Source organism: Grampus griseus (genome assembly GCF_964374135.1).
Source record: "Grampus griseus genome assembly, chromosome: 6".
Classification (NCBI taxonomy): Eukaryota; Metazoa; Chordata; class Mammalia; order Artiodactyla; family Delphinidae; genus Grampus; species Grampus griseus.
Window position 1 is genome coordinate 99,871,265 of NC_139000.1, and position 21,517 is coordinate 99,892,781.

Here is a 21,517-nt window from a genome sequence, read left to right on the forward strand (position 1 = left end):
CTCTTGTCCCTTTTATTCAACGTACTACTGGAAGTTCTAGCCATAGCAATCAGACAAGAAAAAGAAATAAAAGGCATCCAAATTGGAAGAGAAGAAGCAAAACTGTCACTGTTTGCCGATGACATGATGTTATACATAGAAAATTCTGAAGACATCACCAAAAAACTGCTAGAGCTCATCAATGAATTCTGTAAAGTTGCAGGATACACAATTACTGTAGAGAAATCTGTTCTGTTTTTATGCACTACCAATGAACTATCAGAAATAGAAATTACGAAAACAATCCCATTTACTATTGCATCAAAAAGAATAAAATAACTAGGAATAAATCTCAGTAAGGAGGTAAATGAAATGTACTTGGAAAACTCTAAGACATTGATGAAAGAAACTGAAGACAACACAAAAAGATGCAAAGATATACTATGGTCATATGTTGGAAGAATTAATATTGTTAAAATGACAACACTACCTGAGGAAATCTACAGATTCAATGCAATTCCTATCAAAACACCAGTGACATTTTTCACAGAAATAGAAAAAATAATTCTAAAATTTTTAATGAAACACAAAAGTCCCCAAATAGCCAAAAACAATTTTGATAAAGAACAAAGCTGGAGGTATCACACTCCTTGATTTCAAAATATACTACAAAGCTACAGCCATCAAAACAGTATGGTACTGGCACAAAAACAGACACATAGATCAATGAAATAGAATAGAGAGTCCAGAAATAAACCCACACTTATATAGACAATTAATCTATGACAAAAGAGGCAAGAATATACAATGGGAACAAACATGCCTCTTCAATAAATGGTGTTGGGGAAACTGTAAGGCTACATATAAACTGGACTACCTTCTCACACCATATAAAAATTTAAATTCAAAATGGTTTAAAGACACTAATGTAACACCTGAAACCATAAAACCTTCAGAAGAAAACTTCAGGGGTTCACTCTTTGACATCAGTCTTAGCAATATTTTTTTGGATACATCTCCTCAGGCAAGGGAAACAAAAGCATAAACAAATGGGACTATATCAAACTAGGATATATTTTTTGATATAATATATATAAATATATATATTTTTCCTTTGGTCCCTCACTCCTCTCCTACTTGGATAGCTGTGGTAATTCAAAAACTAATACATACCAATGAGTGCTTACCCCCTTGGGGGTGGTGCATGCATTTATCAGCTCAAAAGCAACCAGGTCAGCCTCCCCACTAGCCTCAGTGAGGGCAGTGCTGCCGGCTTCGGTGACTCTAGGTAACCTCGGCCCATTGCAGGCCCCATGGGGGCCATGACCCATTCAAATGTCTGCCCTATCAACTTTTGATGGTAGTAGCTGCCTGGACAGTGGTGACCATGGGTGATGGGGAATCAGGGTTTGAATCCAGAGAGGGAGCCAAGGAAAGCAGCAGGCATGCAAATTACCCACTCCCAACCTGGGGAAGTAGTATCGAAAAAAGTAAAAAAAAAACACAAACCCAACACGTAAGACATGATTCATCACATATAAGGGATTCTCAATAAGGTTATTAGCTGATTTCTCATTAGAAATAATGGAGGCCAGAAGGCAGTGGAGGGAAAAATACAAAGTGCTAAAGGAAAAAAAAACAAAAACAAGAAACAACTTGTCAACCATGAAGTTCTATATCCAGCAGACTGCTAGCCGATTTCTGGATTTTGGACTTGCCAGCTTCCACAACTGCATGAGCAATTCTTGAAAATAAATCTCTGTCTATACATACAATCTCTATTGGATCTTTTTCTCTGGATAATTCTTACTAAAACAAATTTTTGGTACTTTGAGAGATTCTAGCAGAACAGAATCTTAAGGATGATGGGTTAGAATTGGTTCTCTAATCTGATTAGACTTAAACACACTGATGCCTTTATTTCCTATAATAAAGAGTGCATGGCCAAGGGGGAGGGGAGTGGGAGAGGGTTGGATTGGGAGTTTGGGAATAGCAGATACAAACTGGTATATATAGAATGGATAAACAATAAGGTCCTATTGTGTGGCACAGGGAGGTATATTCAATATCTGGTGATAAACCATAATGGAAAACAATATGAAAAAGAAAGTATATGTATAACTGAGTCACTTGCCATACAGCTGTAATTAACACATTATAATTCAACTGTACTTCAATAAAAAATAAATTAAGAAAAAAGAGTGCACAGATAGTCCATGGATTGATGTTACAATAGAGGATATGCAAAATATCACCACTGGATCTTCTAATCAAATAAGAGACAAGGTCTCTTATAGGCACATGAAAAGATGCTCAACATTGCTAATTATTAGAGACATGCAAATCAAAACAATGAGATATCACCTCACACCAGTAAGAATGGCTATCATTTAAAAATCTACAAACAATAAATGCTGGAGAGGGTGTGGAGAAAAAGGAATCCTTCTGTACTGTTCGTGGGAATGTAAATTGGTACAGACACTATGGAGAACAGTATGGAGGTTTAAAAAAAATAAAAATAGAGCTACTGTATGATCCAGCAATCCCACTCCTGGGCACATATCTGGAGAAAAACATTGTTCGAAAGGGTACATTCACTCTAATGTTCATTGCAGCACTGTTTACAATAGCCAAGACACAAAAGCAACCTAAATGTCCATCAACACATGAATGGGTAAAGAAGATGTGGTACATATATACAATGGAGTATTACCCAGCCATGAAAAAGAACAAAATAGTGACATCTGCAGCAACGTGGATGGACCTGGAGATTATCTTACTAAGTGAAGTAAGTCAGACAGAGAAAGACAAATATCATATTATATTGATTATATGCAGAATCTTTAAAAAAAGTGATACAAATGAACTTATTTACAAAACAGAAACAGACTCACAGACTTAGAAAATGAACTTATGATTACTGGGGGGAAGGGTGCAGCGGGGAGGGATAGACTGGGAATTTGGGATTGACATGTACACACTGCTATATTTAAAATAGATAACCAACAAGAACCTACTGTAAAAAAAAAATTTAAATTCAGAAGTAAAAGTGCAATTTCTCCCCTTTACAAAGTCTTAGAGGTTAACACTATAAAGAGTTTTTGATGAATATCCTTTTTAGACCTTCTCTTTTTTTTTTTTTTGTGGTACGCGGGCCTCTCACTGTCGTGGTCTCTCCGGTTGCAGAGCACAGGCTCCGGACGCACAGGTTCAGCGGCCATGGCTCACGCGCCCAGCCACTCCGCCGTATGTGGGATCTTCCCGGACCAGGGCGCAAACCCATGTCCCCTGCATCGTCAGGCGGACTCTCAACCACTGTGCCACCAGGGAAGCCCCTTTAGACCTTCTCTTATGTGTACTACCTTTATAACTAAAAAAAGGTATTAAAAATATCAATAGACATGGAATAGCTTTACTACACTTGCATTTTCATAGTTTAGTTTCACACTTTGCTTCTGTGATCCAGCTATGAAGATGGTAACTTGGAAAATTTTTTTATTATAAACTCTAATAAAATGTTAAAAGTGAAAAAAGAGACAAGGTCTAGTTGACCATTTATATTTATAATACCTTTTATATCTTTATATTTTAAAGGTATATTTTATTTTACTATTTTAATAACTTTTGGAATTTCTTTTAAAAATTGTGGTAAAAATATACAGCTTTCAATTTACCATCTTCACCGGGTTTTTTTTGTTTGTTTTTTTTTTGCTGTACACGGGCCTCTCACTGTTGTGGCCTCTCCCGTTGCAGAGCACAGGCTCTGGACGCACAGGCTCAGCAGCCATGGCTCACAGGCCTAGCCACTCCGCGGCATGTGGGATCTTCCCGGACCGGGGTACGAACCCGTGTCCCCTGCATCAGCAGGCGGACTCCCAACCACTGCACCACCAGGGAAGCCCCATCTTCACCATTTTTAAGTGTACATTTCAGTAGTGTTAAGTATATTCACAGTGTATGTTGTACAACAGATCTCTAGAACTTTCATCTTACAAAATAGAAACTCTGTATCTGTTAGGACTAATTCCCTGCCCCACTCTCCCCAGCCCTTGGCAATCATCTTCCTACTTTCTGTTTCTATGATTTTGAGTACTTTAAATACTTTCTATGAGTGTAACCGTACAGTATTTGTCCTTTTGTGACTGGCTACTTGTTGTAGCATGTGACAGGATTTCCCTCCTTTCCAAGGCTGCATAATATTCGATTGTGTGTATATAACACATTTTCTTTATCCATTCAACTGTTGGTGAACATTTGGGTTGTTCTCACCTCTTGGCTATTTTGAATAATGCAGCTCATATATGAAGGAGTATGCAAATATCTGTTTGAGATCCTGCTTTCAATTCTTTCGGTTATATTCCCAGAAGTGGAATTGGTGGATCATATGGTGATTCTATTTTAATCTTTCTTTAGGAGTCATCATACTGTTTTCCATAATGACTGCATCATTTTATATTCCTACCAATAGTGCACAAGGACTCCAGTCCTTCCACATCCTCACCAACACTTGTCATTTGCTGTTCTTTTGATAGTGGCCATCCTAATGCATGTAAAGTGATATCTCATTGTGGTTTTGATTTGCATTTCTCTTATGATTAGTGAAGTTGAGCATCTTTTCATATGTTCATTAACCATTTTTTTTGCCTTCTTTGGAGAATTGTCTATCCAAGAACTTTGCCCATTTTTAAATTAGGTTATCTTTGTTGTGTTGTTGAGTGGTAAAAGTTCCTTATATACCCTGGATATTAACCCCTTATCAGATATACAACTTGCAAATATTTCCTCCCATTCAGTAGGCTGTCTTTTCACTCTTGATTGTTTCCTATGATGCACAGTTTCAGAGTTTTATGTAGTTCCATTTGTCTTTTTTTTGTTTTTGTTGCTGATTCCTTTGAACATTGTTATAAAACTAATGAACAAAGTGAGATTGGCTGCCTGCTTTTAATTTTGCTGGACACAATGGGGGTAGAAAACAATAAGCTCAAGGATTTTAATTCCCAGCTTAAGCACTGCATAAATGACATGAGAGCTTCTATGTCTGCCCTGAAAGAGACACTTATTTCCTGTAGCTGCAGAGGTGAGTGTGCTGAAAACCAAACCCAGTATCTAGTGGCTGAATCACAATACAAATTGTTCAGTACACGCCAAAAGAGCTGCTTGATTTTTCCAATTTAAATAGAATCTCGGGAATATGTGTGGGATGGATATTAAGGTTGTGAAATAATGGTAGAAAGAACATAAAGTTGGATTAGGCCACATTTATTGATATGGGTCAACTAATGTTGCAATTTGGGAGTTACAAAGGGCTCTAATTGTTTGTTTCTTCAGTTTGTTGGCTGGCTGAAACATTGACTAAAAAGTAGCTCACGGTAAATGAAGTTGAAATGCCAGACCTGCCTTGGTATACTACAGAGGAAGGGAAAGACTCAAAGAGATTGGAATGTTAGAGTGGGTTTGACATTTAAGACCTGCTCACACACTCTGGGATGTTCCAGAGGACACATCTTTCACTAGTACTCTGGGAAATAAATTTGTGAAGGGTCCCTAGCATCCTTGAAGAGCTCTGTGATTGCTCTTCTCTGTAGACCAGAAAGTACTGTGGGAACTGCGGCTACTGAACTGGGAAATCTAAATGTAATGAGGGTAATTGGATCCCAGGGTGGCAGGGGCCAAGTGGTGGCACTCAGTGGCCAAACGTAAGCTGGGTGTGGTTATTAAATGGACAGCAGTCAAAGTAGTGCTCAGAATAGTCTTACTTGCAGAAACCTATGACATTGGTGGGTTGATCATGGCATTCCTAGAACTGAAATACATAGAAAAGTCTACTAAATTTGTACAAGATATGTATAAGTAGAAAAATTCTAGGTCAAGTGATCAAAAGTCTAACTTGAATCGTAAAAACAGAGTCATGTCCCCTCAATCAATTCCCATCCTGTTTACAGACCTAGAACTCTTCAAATGAAGGAGAATCTGGGTACCCTTGAGGAAAAACCCTGGTGTACTGCCAAAAGTTTATATTGTTAATCTTTCTCTGAGCTTTCCCCAAAGGGACCTACAGCCTTTTACCAGACTGACTGTGCTTTGGGGAAAAGGAAATAATCAGACCTTTCAGAGATCACTGGACATTGGCTCTGAACTGACACCAATTCCAGAAGACCCAAAACATCACTATGGTCCACATCTCAGAATAGGGGCTTATGAAGGTCTGGTGAACAATGGAGTTTTAGTTCAGGTCCATCTCACAGTGGGTCCAGTGGGCCCCCAAATACATCCTGCCATGATTTCTCCAGTTCTGAAATGCATAATTGGAAGAGACATACTCAGCAACTGGCAGAATCCCCATATTAATGTTTCCTGAGATGTAGAATGAGGGCTATTAGGTGGGAAAGACCAAGCGCAAGCCACTAGAACTGCCTCTACCTAGAAAAATAGTAAACCAAAAGCAATACTGCATTTCTGGAGAGACTGCAGAAATCAGTGCCACCATCCAGGACTTGAAGGGTGCATCCCCATGCATTTTGTCTATCTGGCCCGTGCAGAAGACAGATGGATCTTGGAGAATGACAGTGGATTATTGTAAGTTTAACCATTGCAACTGCAGCACCAGATGTGGTTTCACTGCAAAAGCAAATTAACACATCCTCTGGTACCTGGTATGCAGCCATTGATCTGACAAATGCTTTTTTCTTCATATTTGTTAGTAAAGACCACCAACCAGCAAGTCGAGCAATATACCTACACTGTCCTGCCTCAGAGGTACATCAGCCCTCCAGTCCTGTGTCATAACATAATTCACAAGGTCTTGATGTCCTTTCCCTTATACACAACATCACACTGGTTCATTACATTGATAATGTTATGCTGATTGGATCTAGTGAGCAAGGAGTAGTAAGTACTCTGGTAAGATGTTTGTATATTAAAGAGTGGGAAAGAAATCCAACAAAAATTCAGGGGCCTTCTGCCTCATTGAAATGTCTAGGGGTCCAGTGGTGTGGGGCATGTTGAGATATCCTTTCCAAGGTAAAGGATAGGCTGTTCCCTCTGGCTCCCCCTACAACCGAGAAAGAGGTACAACATTTAATGGGCCTCTTTCAGTTTTAGAGACAACATATTCCTCATTTTGATGTGTTATTCCAGCCTATTACTGAGTGACCCAAAAAGCTGCTAATTTTGAGCGGTGCCCAGAACAAGAGAATGCTGTGCAGGTTGATTACACTGGACCACTTCCATCATGAAAAGGGGCATCATTTTGTTCTTACTGGAATAGACACTCTGAAGACGAATCTACCTTTCCTACATGCAATGCTTCTTTCAAAAGTACCATCCATGGACTTACAGAATACCTATCCACCACTGTGGTATGCCTCACACCATCGATCTGACCAAGGAACTCACGTGACAGTAAGTGAAGTGCAGCAATGAGCCCATGCTCAAGGAATTCCCTGGTCTTATGCTCTCCACCATCTTGAATCATCTGGCTTGATAGAATGGTGGAATGACCTTTCAAAGACTCAGTTACAATGCCATCTAGATGGCAATACCTTGTAAGATTGGGACAAGGTTTTCCATAAGGCCATATATGCTCTGAATCAGCATCCAATGTGTAATATTTTCTTCCATGGCCAGCATTCATGGATCCAGGAACCAAGGAGTGGAAATGGGAGTGTTACTACTCACTATTACCGCTAACTATACAGTAGCCAAAATTTTGCTTCTTGTTCCCATGACTTTATGCTCTACTGGCCTAGAGGTTTAGTTCTAAAGGGAGGAATGCTTCCACCAGAAGACACAACGATGATTCAATTGAACTGGCAGTTAAGAATGCCACCCAGCCACGTAGGGCTCTTCATGTCTCTGAATTAGCAGGCAAAGAAGTTACTGTACTGACCCTGACTGCCAAGGGGAAATTGAACTACTGCCACACAATGAAGGTAAGGAAGATCGTGTCTAGAATCCAAAAGATCCCTTAGGGTGTTTCTTAGAATTACCGTGCATTGTGATTAAAGTCAATGGAAATCTATAACAATTGGATTCAGGCAGGACTAATGGCTTAGACCCCTCAGGAATGAAGGCTTGTCTCACTCTAATATGCACAGCATATATGCATATGATCAGCTAAGATGCTTGCTGAGGGCAGGGAAAATGGAATGGGTAGTAGAAGATGGTTTAAATACCAGCTACGACTGCATGACCAGTTACGGAAACAAGGGTTGTAATTGTTATAAATGTCTTCTTTACTATGTTATGCTTGTGCTTTTGTATTTATATATGTTAAGCAAATATCTTTGCTTTCTTCCCTCTCTTATCCCCTTATCATATAAGATATACTGACTTTATATCATAGTATTTAAGTATTGTTAACTTACATCATAGTATTTAAGTTATGAGATAACATGGAGAAGAGTATAAGTCACCCAAGGACATTGCATCCTCTTCTAAAGAAAATATAGGTGTGTTTTCAGATGTATGCAGCAGTGTTGGATCATGTTAGAACTATGACCTTGTTATTGTCTTTATTTGAAGATTGAGTATGGTCAAAAAGATTTTAAATCTTAAAAATTTTTCTATTTGTTTTCCAGAGAAATAGAACCAATAGAGAGAAATGGAGTGTGTATGTGTGTGTGCTCGTGTGTGTATAGAAAGAAAAAGATATTTTAAGGAACTGGTTCACACAGAGTAGGCAGACAGGGAAGAGTTGCAGTTTGATTCTGAAGGCAGTCTACTGGCAGAATTCCCTCTTTCTCCAGAAAGGTGAATCTTTTTCTATTAAGACTTTCAACAGGTTGGATGAAGCTCACGCACATTAAGGAGGGTAATATGCTTCACTCAAAGTCTACTGATTTAAATGGTATCATATCTAGAGGGAAGAGATATGGGAACATATGTATATGTATAACTGATTCACTTTGTTATAAAGCAGAAACTGACACACCATTGTAAGCCAATTATACTCCAATAAAGACGTAAAAAAAAAAAAATTACCTTCACAGAAACATTAGAACATTATCTGGGTACCGTGACCTAAATAAGTTGACACATCAAATTAACCATCACAAGGCCACCCCTTGTCAACTTGACACCCATACACATCTCCAGAAGATCCCTGTTAATGGGCGCACAATGTACAAAGATGTGATCTCTGACGACAATATATAAGGGGAGAGATGGAGATGTATAGGAACACAGTGTTTGGATTCCATTGAAATGTTGTCAGAATTATAAAAACTAGAATTTTATCAGTTTAAGATGGTAATTGTAATCTCCATGGTAACCACTAAGAAAATGACTAAAAAACACACAGAAAAGGAAAAAAGGGAATTGAAATAGTACTAAAAAAAATCAATCAAATTTTTAAAAAGGCAGTAATGGAGAAATTAAGGAACAAAATACATAAGACATAAAGAAATTAAATACCTAAGACCAGAAGTAAGTTTTACCTTATCAGTAATAGTGTTAAATGTGAATAATTTAAACTCTCCAATTAAAAGGTAGAGATGGTCAGACTGGGGAAAGAAAAACCAAAACCATAATTCTTCTACATGTTGTCTGTGAGTTCCCTGATTTATTTTTATCAATATTGAATATACTCTAGGGCTTCCCTGGTGGCGCAGTGGTTGAGAGTCCGCCTGCCGATGCAGGGGACACGGGTTCGTGCCCCGGTCCGGGAAGATCCCACATGCCGCGGAGCGGCTGGGCCTGTGAGCCATGGCCGCTGAGCCTGCGTGTCCGGAGCCTGTGCTCCGCAACGGGAGAGGCCACAGCAGTGGGAGGCCCGCGTACCACAAAAAAAAAAAAAAGAATATACTCTAAAAACCCTACCTTACAGAAAACTTAATAATGTATTATCATGATAACAATTTATATCAATGATAAAAATGTGATTATTTAATAATGGTGCTGGGGCAACTAAGAAGACTACTGGAAAACAATGAAATGTCTTTCTTACTCTCTTCTTATAAGAAAATAAAATCTGGGTGAATCAATGACTTAATTATAAAATAGAAAATAACAAAACTACTGCAAATATATATGAGAAATTTCTCTTACAATTTTATAAAGAGAAAGAATTATCTCAGTATATCCCTCATCCTTCCTAATCTGCTCTGTTCCCCACCGTATTAAAGCCCACCCATCTTGACCCCGGACCACAGCAACAGGTGCTGGAAGCCCTTGTGCATTTACAGTTTCGTTTTTGTGTTTGTTTGGGGCTAAGCTCTTCCCTGTCCACATCCTGACACTTTGACAAGCCCACACTGAGCATCAGATGGAAAGGCACAAGAGTCTTTCTTACGATGCTCGTGGAAATGCACAGTCTTAAAGGGTTTCTAAGCACCCCTCAGTGCTACTCTTGCCAGCTCTGGAAGCCCTTGTGCAGAAAATCAACTTCTAACTCACTTTCCTTCCTGGGGTAAAGGAAACACGTGCAAAGCAAAAACCCCAGTCAACCACCCTGCCAGGCATGGTTTCTGCTGTTTTCCTGTGGCTCATAGAACCACATGGAACAGACATCACACCAGGTAGAAGAACCAGGGGTGCACTTCACAGACATGCCCTGGAAGGCTCTCCACCTGTTTCTGGTCTTGCCCCCTTTCAATCCAAGAGTGTGCTCTTATCGCATTGGTCCTCTGCCTAAAACAAACCTGATTCCTTCAGTCTTTCGCTTAAAACTTTTTGGAGTTGTCCCTCACTAACAAAATAAAACCCATGCTCCCTCCACGGTGTCCAGGACCCCGTGTGATCTCCTCCCACCTGTCCTGTTGACCTCTCCACCCTCCACTCACCCCAGCTGCCCCCTAGCTTTGCTAAAACAAGCCCAGCCCTGCCCCTTGGGGTGACAGTTCCCGGGGGCCCCCTCAGGAGCACTCTACCTGGCTCTCTGCACCAAAGTCACCAACCCCAGGAGGCCTTACCAACACCATCTCTGTCCCACCCATCACTCAATTATCCTCATGGTTCCTAGCTCATCTCTCTGACTGTCATGTTTGTCCATCTGTCTGGGTGTCATCCTAGGAGGAGTGTTCCAGGAGGGCGGGGGCCTCACGTCCTCCACTAGCACAGCGCCTGGCACACGGAAGACTTCCAGTAAATGCCTGTGGAATAAGAACCAGGAACTGCAGGAATCAGAAGACCAGAAGGACATGAAGATAAGGCAGACAAGGGTCAGGTAAGGGTTGGAGATCAGTCGTAGAATTTACCTGGGGGACACAACTCCCAGATGCTGCGCCTCCATCCCTGTGGGGCAGCTAATTGTTGGTGAACTCCATCCTTCCCTGTGGGCATGATTGAGGCAGCTGTGACCTATAGGGACAAAACAGGGACAGGCATGAGTGGCTTCCAGACTCTCACCCCTCCCAGAATCCATTCCACAATCCTTTCACCTCACCTCCAAAACTAAGCAGAACTTACGCCTTTCTCCCAGCTCCAAAGTCTTAAATATTCTTCAGTATTTATGTTTGAACTTCCATGATTTGGGGCTAGCCAAGTAACATACCCTTGAAAAACTCTCCTTTATCCTTTTCTCTTATAGAAGAAAACATGTTTATTCTAGAAAATAGGAGGAGGTAAAATTTTTATAAGGATACAAAAACTATATATGATCCCCTCATCTTAGAAATAGCATCCATTAATGTTTTGTCTCATTTAGTTCCACTATTTCACCATATGTGTGAATATTCTCTTTCTTTTACATACACACACACATTTACGAATGAGGGTTATATAATATGCAAACTTAAAAATATCAGGATACAGAGTCAAACATTAAATAATTTTTTGTTCACCAAATATTGATTAAATGATGAATTTCTGGTTTAAAAAGGTGCCTCAGACATCTAGACCAATAGAATAGAACAGATAGCCCAGAAATAGACTGTTGCATATATGGTCGAATGACTTGACAAGGAGTACCAAAATCATTTAATGGAGAAAGGACAATCTTGGGAAAACTGGATATCCATATGCAAAAATATGAACTTGGACCCTTACTTAACACCGTATACAAAAATTAACTCAAAATGGATCACAGATAGAAACATAAGAGTTAAAGCTATAAAACACTTAGGAGAAAACATAGGGGCAGTTCTTCATGAACTGGAATTTGGAAATGACTTCTTGGATATGACACCAAAAGCACAGGCAACATGAAAAAAATAGATAAATTGTGCTAACATCAAAATTTTAAACTTCTGTGCATCAAAAAAACACGATTAACAGAGTGAAAGGGCAACTCACAGAATGGGAGAAATGTTTGCAAATCATATATCTGATAAGGGGTTAATATCCAGAATATATAAAGAACTCCTACAACACAACAACAATAATAATAATAAACAACCATTTTAAAATAAGTAAAAGATTTGAATAGATGTTTTTCCAGAGAAGATGTACAAATGGCCAATAAGCACATGAAAAGATGCTCAGCATCACGCATCATTAGGGAAATGCAAATCAAAACCACAATGAGGTACCACTGCACATCCATTAGGATGGCCACTATTAAAAAAAGAAAGGAAAAAAGAAACCCATAAACTACAAGTGTTGGCAAAGATGTGGAGAAATTGGAAGTCTTGTGCACTGTTGGTGGGAATGTAAAATGATGCAGCCCCTATGGAAAACAGTTTCCATAAAATTTGGGGGTTTCTCAAAAAACTAAAAATAAAATTACTATATGATCTAGCAATGTCATCTCTGGGTATATATCCAAAAGAATTGAAAGCAAGGTCTCAAAGGGTTATTTGTACACCCATGTTCGTAACACCATTATTCACAATAGCCAAAAGATGGAAGTAACCCAAATGTCCATCAGTGGATGAATGGATAAACAATGTGGTATATACATAAAATGGAATATTATTCACCTTAAAAAAGAAGGAAATTCTGGCACATGCTACAACACGGATGAACCTGAGGACACTATCCTAAGTGAAATAAGCCAATCACAAAAATACCGTATGATTCCGTTTACACGAGGTCCCTAGAGTAGTCAAATTCATGGAGAAAGTAGAATGGCCATTGCCGGGGTCTGAGTAGAGGGGAGAATTTGGATGTTGTTGTTTAACGAGTAGAGAGTTTCAGTTTTGCAAAATGAAAATAGCTCTAGAGATTGGTTGCACAACAATGAGAATATAGTTAATGCTAGTGAACTATACACTGAAAAATGGTTAAGATGGTGAATTTTATGCGATGTATATTTTACCACAATTTTTAAAAAAAATTTAAAGTGCCTGACAAGCTGTCCCTAATGGAACCTGTCCAGGATCTATTAAATACCAGAGAGTCACAGAAAAGTGACAATTTGTGTCACAATCTCTGAGCTATAAATGACATAAGAGCAATTGGAGAAATTTGAATGAGGTCCGCGAATTAGATGGTAATGTGTCGATGTTAATGTTCTGATTTGAAGGTTGTATTGTGGCTATGGGGGAGAATGTTCCTGTTTGTAGGGAGTACACACCAAAGTGTTCAGGAATGATATTCATCATGTTAGCATCTAGTTTTCAGATGGTCAGGATAAAGGGTTTTGTACAATATATGCAAATTTTCTGTAATTTTGAGTGTTTTAATAAATTAAGAAAATATGTCAGAATAAAAATACAGCACCCTCCCCAGGACACAAAGGAGGTGAGCCTAGGGTTGGCCTCAGCATCCTGCCTAAGGACAGTTTCCAGGCTGAAGCTCAGGAAGGGACCCGACAGAGACCCCGTGGCCTCTTAAGGGAGTGAGAGGAGTTCCAGGAGGCTGAATGCAGGGCGAGAACTGGAGAAGAAAAGCTGCCCAGAGAGAGCCCTGGAGACGTGCAGAGGGGCCCATCCAGTGTGTGGGTGAGTGCTCATCTGTGCACGCGCGGGAGGGACCCACCCCCGGCTGAGAAGAGACCGCTAGAAACCAGCCGGCTGACAAGGATCGAGGCTCGCCCGGGGCTGGCACTGTTGATGCTGCCATTAACCAGAGTGGACAGACTGCATAATAGGGGTGCTGCCTAGATATCAGTGGTTAACTACTATGTCCTTTGTAGTTAATGAATTTAATGCCCAAATAAGGCAAGTGTAGCCCAGGCATCGAACTTAAAAGCAAATATTGGAAGATCGAACTGATATTCAATTTTCTTTACTATGACTGGAACAATATCCAGCCCTCTTTAAAAGAACAACAAAAATGAATACCTAAGAAAACAAAATTCACAATCTGTATCACTTAATAAAAAGTGACAGAGCAGGAAGCAGGAAAACATCAGAATAAGTAGGAAAAATTCAATCAATAGAAATTGTAGAAAGTGACAGAGACCATTGAATTAATCCACAAAGACTATAAAACAGCTATTTGAATCTTATACTCAGGGACATAAAAGAATAAAATGAACACAATCAGGAGAGAGATGGATGACATATAAAAGACAAACAAACAAACAAGAACCAAATGGAACTTCTAGAAATTTAAAAAGTAACCATATCTGTAATGACAGATATAGTGATCGGGATTGGAACAACTAGATGTCCACATGCAAAAAACAAATCTAGATACAGACCTCAGGAAGGAAAGAATACCTGCCATCTAGCAGCCTTCACCTGCGGCCACCTGTGGCCTGAGGAAGCTCAGGATGTGAAAACCCTGAGGAAACTCAGGATTTGAAAACACAGGATTCTGGCCCCAGATAGGTTAGGTGCATACTAAAGGAATGATTTCCGTGAGACCTGACTCTTGCATCTTCCCATACATAGAAAGGTGCTAAATTCCTTAACTTGGGATATCTGGGTTTTCTTTCATTAACAATAATCTTTTGATGTTCCCAACTACCTGCCCTTTGTTGCAAACTCCTATATATCCTAGCTTCCCCTTCGCCTCCTCCGAGCAGTTCTCTCAGGGTTACTTGAGATGCTGCCTCCTGGGCTTGAAGTCCTAAAAATTCCCACCGAGGGACTTCCCTGGCGGTCCAGTGGTTAAGACTCCATGCTTCCAATGCAGGGGGCGTGGGTTTGATACCTGGTCAGGGAACTAAGATCCCACATGCCATGCGGCATGGCCAAAACCAAATAAATAAATTAAATAAAAATTCCCGCTGAATAAAACATAACTCTCAACTTTCAGGTTGTGATTTTTTTTTTTCTTTTTCGTACGTGGGCCTCTCACTGTTATGGCCTCTCCCGTTGTGGAGCACAGTCTCCGGACACGCAGGCTTAGCGGCCATGGCTCACGGGCCCAGCCGCTCCGCGGCATGTGGGATCCTCCCAGACCGGGGCACGAACCCGTGTCCCCTGCATCGGCAGGCAGACTCTCAACCACTGTGCCACCAGGGAAGCCCCTGGAAGGCAGATTTTTAACCACTGGACCACCAGGGAAGTCCCTGGTGATGACTTTCTAGATACAACTACCAAAGGCATGATCCATGAAAGAAATAACCGATAAGCTGGATTTCATTAAAGTTAAATTCTGCTTTGAAAAAAACAATATCAAAAGAATGAGAAGTCAAGTAACAGACTGGGAGAAAGTATTTGCAAAAGATACATCTAAAAAGGACTGTTTTCCAGGGGCTTCCCTGGTGGCGCAGTGGTTGAGAGTCCACCTGCCGATGCAGGGGACACAGGTTCGTGCCCCGGTCCGGGAAGATCCCACATGCCGCAGAGCGACTAGGCCCGTGAGCCATGGCTGCTGAGCCTGCGCGCCCGGAGCCTGTGCTCCGCAATGGGAGAGACCACAACAGTGAGAGGCCCACATACTGCACAAAAAAAAAAATTAAAATTAAAAATAAATAAATAAATAAATAAAAAGGACTGTTTCCCAAAATATACAAAGAACTTAAAAAAAACTCAACAATAAGAAAACAAACAACTCTGTTAAAAAATGGACAAAAGACCTTAACAGATACTTCACCAAAGAATATACAGATGGCCAATAAGCATACAAAAAGTTGATCCACATCATATGTCATCACGGAAATACAAAGTAGAACACTAATGAGATGCTGTACACACCTATAAGAATGGCCAAAACCTGGACACTGACAACACCAAATGCTGATGAAGAGGTGGAGCAACAGGAACTCTCAATTACTGCTGGTAAAAATGCAAATGGAAGAGCCACTTTGAAGATAGTTTTGTGGTTTCTTGCAAAACCAAACATACTCTTACCATATAATCCAGCAATTGTGCTCCTTTGTATTTACCCAAATGACTTGAAAATGTATGGCCACACAAAAACGTGAACACAGATGTTTATAGCAGCTTTTTTCACAATTGCCCAAACTTGGAAACAACCAAGATTTCCTTCAGTAGGTGAATCGATAAATAAACTGTGGTACATCCAGACAACGGAATGTTATTCAGGCCAGAAAAGAAATAAGCTATCAAGCCATGAAAAGACATGGAGGAACCTCAAATGCATATCACTAAGTGAAAGAAGCCAGTCTGAAAAAGCTACATACTGTATGAATCCAATGACATGACATTCTGGAAAAGGCAAAACTATGGAGACAGTAAAAAGATCAATGGTTTCCAGCAGTTGGGGGCCAGGGAGGAATGAATAGGCAAAGCACAGAGGATTTTTAGGGCAGTGAAAATACTCTGTATGATACCGTAACAATAGTATACATTTGTCCAAGTTCATAGAACTTACAGCGCCAAGAGTGAACCATAATATAAATTATAAATTTATATTTATAAATTTATGGTTTATATAAATATAAACCATAATATAATATAAATTATGAACTTTGGGTGATTAGAATGTGTCAGTGTCGGTTCACCGGTTATAACACATGTACCACTCTGGTGGGTATGTTGATAATGGAGGAGACCATGTATGTGTCGGGACAGGGGGTATACGGGGAATCTATGTACCTTCCTTCAATTTTATTTTGACTCTAAAACTGCTCTAAAAGAATAAAGTCTTAAAAACAAAACAAACAAACAGCATGATAATACACACACACACACACAAAGGAAAAAAATGTACTGGATGGGGTTAACAGCAGATTAGGATGTGTAGAAAATCAGTGAACTTGGAGAGAAAGCAATAGAAACTATTCAAAATGAGAGAGAAATAAAACAGATCCGAAGTTGAGAGCATTTGGGCTCACCAGGCCCAAGGCCCTGCACTGCCATCCCGACACCACCTGACGTTGGGCTCCTCTAAGTTCCTCCATGACCCCCCCAGCACAGCACTCCACCCTGTGCTTCAGAAGCTCCTGCCCCACCCCAGGGAGCCCACAGCACAGTGCCAATACATGCAGGTGGCAGCCACTGCGGGGCTGGGGGGTGGGAGACCACGTACCCTGTGGCCCTCCCAGCACCAGCGTGACCGACACCAGCCCTGAGGATGGGATTCGTCCTCCCACACAGCCTCACATAGCGCCCACACAGCTCTCAGCAGCTTCAGAGGGCCCTGCAGACGTTCACTTCCTCCCGTTTTACAGCAGGAAGCAGGGGTACACAGGGTCCCAGAGCTGGAAGGAGCAGAGCAGGCCTGCAGTCTCCAGCTGCAGTCCCAAGACTCCTGTGGCCTGACTGAGCCTCTGAACCTCACAGTTCCCACTTTGAAAGAGAGAGAAACCTGGGGTAGAAGACCTACAACAGAAATGGGGCCCCATCACATGTGCAGAACAGGGACCTGGGTGAGGACCAAGCTCAGCTCTGCAGCTCATCTCATATCATCCTTCCAAGAGCCCAAAGACATGGGCCTCATCTCATGCCAGGCAGGGCTGGGGGCAGTAACTGGCCCTGGGTGACAGCATTCAAGTGCAGAGCTGGGACCGCTGTCCCCCTGCCCCCTCCCCTGCTGCCTAACCTGCGGTCTCCTGGCCACCCACTCCCAGTCTCAGAAATCTCCTGGATCCTTGAAAATCTCTACTGGCACCGAGGAATCAAAACCACAGCACTGTGGTGCCCCATATTTACTTTAGACAAGCAGAGAAGTAAAGTTCAGTGTGGCAAGGGTGCAGGGAAACAGGCATACTTGTGGACTCTTGATGTGAGTTAAAATGGTCTGGCCTTTTTTTTGAGGACAGTTTGCCATTATATATAACGAAAGTATAATATTACCTAACCCATTGACACAACAATTTCACTTCCAAGGAGTTACCCAGTAGACGGTACACATGCATGTATGACACATACAAAGGTATATACTACAGTACAGTTGGAATTAGCAAAAAAACAAAAAACAAAAAAACCAAACAAGGATATAATCTAGAAAGATATTCATGAAAGACAAGAATGAAATAAACTGGTTCACCCACATCTGCTTTACCTATACAATAAAATGTTATGCTGTTAGAAAGAATAGGATAAATCCGCATGTACTGACCTAAGACATCTAACGGAATTGGTTATTAACTCAGAATATAACAAAAGTGATCATGACTGTAAATGCATTTTTAAAAAAGCCATGAGAAGGGATGAGAACGGAAGTTTGGGATGTCAGAGGCCTAGGTCTCACATTCCCCAAACCATCAAGATCATATTTTGACCTTGTCTACACAGGTATTCTCACATTCACCTGGAAAAACACCTGTTGTACTAAAGTGATTCATTCATGCAGCAGCCTTAAACATGGGTCTCGTCTAGTATAGACTAATTTTTTAAAAAATTAATTCTGTAATCATTTTGTGATTATATGTTATTGCGTCTCTGAATTTTGAATTAATTTGTTAAATGAAAGTACTTAAAACTTCATGACACCTGTAATGTTGGTTTCACATTTAATTTTTTTTTTTTTTTAAACATATAAGGAACCTGGAACATGCAGGGGTGGAGCCTTTCCACTTGAAGTGTCTTTAGGATGTGCATCACCATGGGTTTTCCTGTTTGCATCACCCACCTCTAAGGAAGGAGGGGCGGCTCCAGTTCCTGGCTGCCTGATGGTCATTTAAGGGCAGCCTCGCAGGCAATGTGACTAGAAGGAACTGGGAACCTCCTTCCTGCTGAAACTCAAGGGTCAGAACAAAACGTGTGGAAGGCAGCCTTCTTCTTGGGCTGCTGTTTAATCAATTTGCCATGAGTATGTTTTAGAATTTAAGCATAAGTGTAAAATAGTAAAAAGAAAGAAAGAAAAGACAGCCAATCTCTCTGTCGCTCCAGGCAGCTTGCCAGGGAGTTTCCAGCTTGACACTGCCCGCTCCAATGCCTGGAATACACTGCTGGGACCGCTCAGAAGGCCAGCCGGGCCGCGGACCGGGAAGGGGAGCGCGAGCTCTTCTCCCTCTGGGCCCGCGTCGGTCCTGCCGGGCCGTGACCCTGTTCCTTCCCCCGATTCTGCCCACTGTTGGTCCTGCGCGGGTGACCCGGGCAGGCACCCAGCCATGTCCGCCTGCCCACTCCCCCCACCCCGCTCCCTCCCCCGCTCCTGCCGCCCCCTCCCAGCCACCAGGCGATCCTTCCCCCCAGCCAGGACCCGCGGCGGGGACTCACCGATTGCAGGACGACAAAGATGAGAGCCAAGGGCCCCCGGAGCCGAGGCCTGGGACCGGGGGGGCGCCCTGCTCCGGAGCCCGAGGCGGCCGGTGGGCTCTGTCCCCGCTGCCCCGTGCTGTCGCGGGGCGCTCGCTGTCCCAGCCGCCGCGGCGTGACAGCCTGCAGAGCCATCAGGAAGCAACAGTGTCTTTCGTGGGGCTCTGGATCGTCCCTGCCGCCCGTGGGGTGTGCGGGAGCTCACTCTTGTCTCTCTCTTTACTCTCTTGGGAGGGTGGACCGTCCTGACTTTTGTACTCGGCGGCGTTGAGTCACCTGGGCGGGGCAAAGAACGGAAGCCAGCTAGCGAATAGGCACACCGTTGTTGAAACACGTGATGTGTTGGCAGAGAGGCTCTGAATAAAAGGCCGTCGTCTTCTAGGTACACCTCCGGAAGGTGGGGGGCTGGACATAGAACTAACCCTCTGGCTACCCTGGGCACGTGGTTTGTTTCTGGATCCTGTCCTTCCCAGGACAGGCACAGAAGGTGGTGGTGAGGAGTTTGGGGGGACGAAGTGGGAGCTGACCACTCCCAGAAACTGTGCCCTCAGCTGTGACCAGGGTAGTGAGGTTGAGTCCGAACCCAGGACCTGTCCTGATCCCGTCCCCTTTCCAGAGCCAAAGCCTCCCGTGTTTATAAACTCTGAACTAACCTGCCCTGACTTTGGCGTTTTCCTCACACGGCTACTCCCTCACCCGCCCCCCCCCCACCGCCACCGCAAGAGTCTCATTGACTGAGTTGATATGTTTCACTGCACCCAGGGTCACTTTGCAGCTCTGTCCCAGTGCGAAGCTTCTTGGTCAGGGCCTTGATCTTAGCATCTCTGTAGCCAGGTGTCTGGCTGGAGCAGACACTCAATGAACAGGTGAGTCGACCGAATGAAGTTCACAGAGGCATTGATCGCTGGGTCTGAATTCAGGTCACCATTAGGCTTCCGACCTCCCCCATCACCACCTTGCATGTTCTGGTAGTTTCAGGTCCATCATCTGACTTTCACACTCAGGACTTCATGTTATCTTGTCTCAGCCCTACTGCTCCTGCAGTCAGGCAAGCTGGAGGAACCCATTTCAGCCTTTCTTCAGGATTTTCCTTCCCTGTAGATTCCATAAAGCCCTTGGGAAACAGAACTGCTGGAGACTAATTGGCACATTAAACCAAATGGGCCAAGAGGGGGGTCCCCACGTGGGTCAGGCCCTTTCAGCTGTCCCTATACCTCCATCTCTGTGCCTGGCCTATTTTATCTTCATGACTCTCTGAATGTCCTTTGATGATAACAGGGCCCTGATTTTGCAATCCAAGGACACCATCCACATTGGGCAACGCTGCACTTTGGGCCATCAGGCTCAGAGGCATATGTCCAGGTCACTCCAGACTGTCCCATCTCTCTAGTTTGTCAGGACCAAGTAGGTACCAAACCTTCATCCCTCTCCTCAAGTTCCCATCATCTTCTTCTGCTCTCCATCTCATCCTGGAATGTCTGGGTTTGGCCTCTGCTATCTGTAGGCTGTTGCCAAGGACTCCATTGTGCTGTTCTCAAGCCCACGTCCCTCCTCTCTTATTCATGCCAAGGAGGAAGTGGGACACCGGCGGCTCCAGTGAAAATAATTTGTCAGTTGGCACTGGGAGGAAAAGGCTGGCTCTGACACTGTGTGATTTGGTGGTCCTGGGCTCTCTATCCTATAGGAGGTGTGAACATTTGATAATACGATGCAGGTACAAATACTTCGTTAAAAAGCTCCATGGAAGGTTTGTTACAGTACATTTCAGACTTGATGACACAAAATAAAAAGAAAGAGAAAAGAACCCTTATTATGAAACGCTTCTCTATTAAAAGGGAAAATCTATACGAAGGAGCCTGGTTCAGAGCGGGGTTGGTGGCTGTCTGGCTATGGTCCTCAGCTGGTGGGACCAAAACACGCTAAATGCATGGATCCGGTGTCCTGGGTTCAATGTGTAGAGGAGAGGAACAGTTGTCAAAGAGCAGACCCTTTACAGTGATTCAACAGGGAAAGGACGAAGTGCGCCCACAGGAGTAGAGGAGAAAGAGGAAACCCGAGAAACCACAGACGAGTAATGGAAGACCATAAAACCTGAATAT

At 42.3% G+C, this 21,517-nt stretch overlaps 1 protein-coding gene across 3 annotated transcripts in view; it reads right to left on the reverse strand.

Annotated features, from left to right (window-relative positions):
* The window catches only part of LOC309824402 (tumor necrosis factor receptor superfamily member 10A-like), a 47,921-nt gene extending 28,293 nt beyond the window's left edge, over nt 1-19,628 (reverse strand). For all 3 annotated transcript variants that reach the window (XM_082657284.1, XM_082657283.1, XM_082657285.1), the window contains exons 1-2: nt 19,380-19,628; nt 11,175-11,277 (exon numbers count right to left, since the gene is read on the reverse strand). In XM_082657284.1, the coding sequence (XP_082513410.1) occupies nt 11,175-11,277; nt 19,380-19,553 (277 nt within the window). In that variant the 5' untranslated portion in view covers nt 19,554-19,628. The remainder of the gene's footprint in view (nt 1-11,174; nt 11,278-19,379) is intronic.
* Between the last annotated feature and the right edge of the window lie 1,889 nt (nt 19,629-21,517).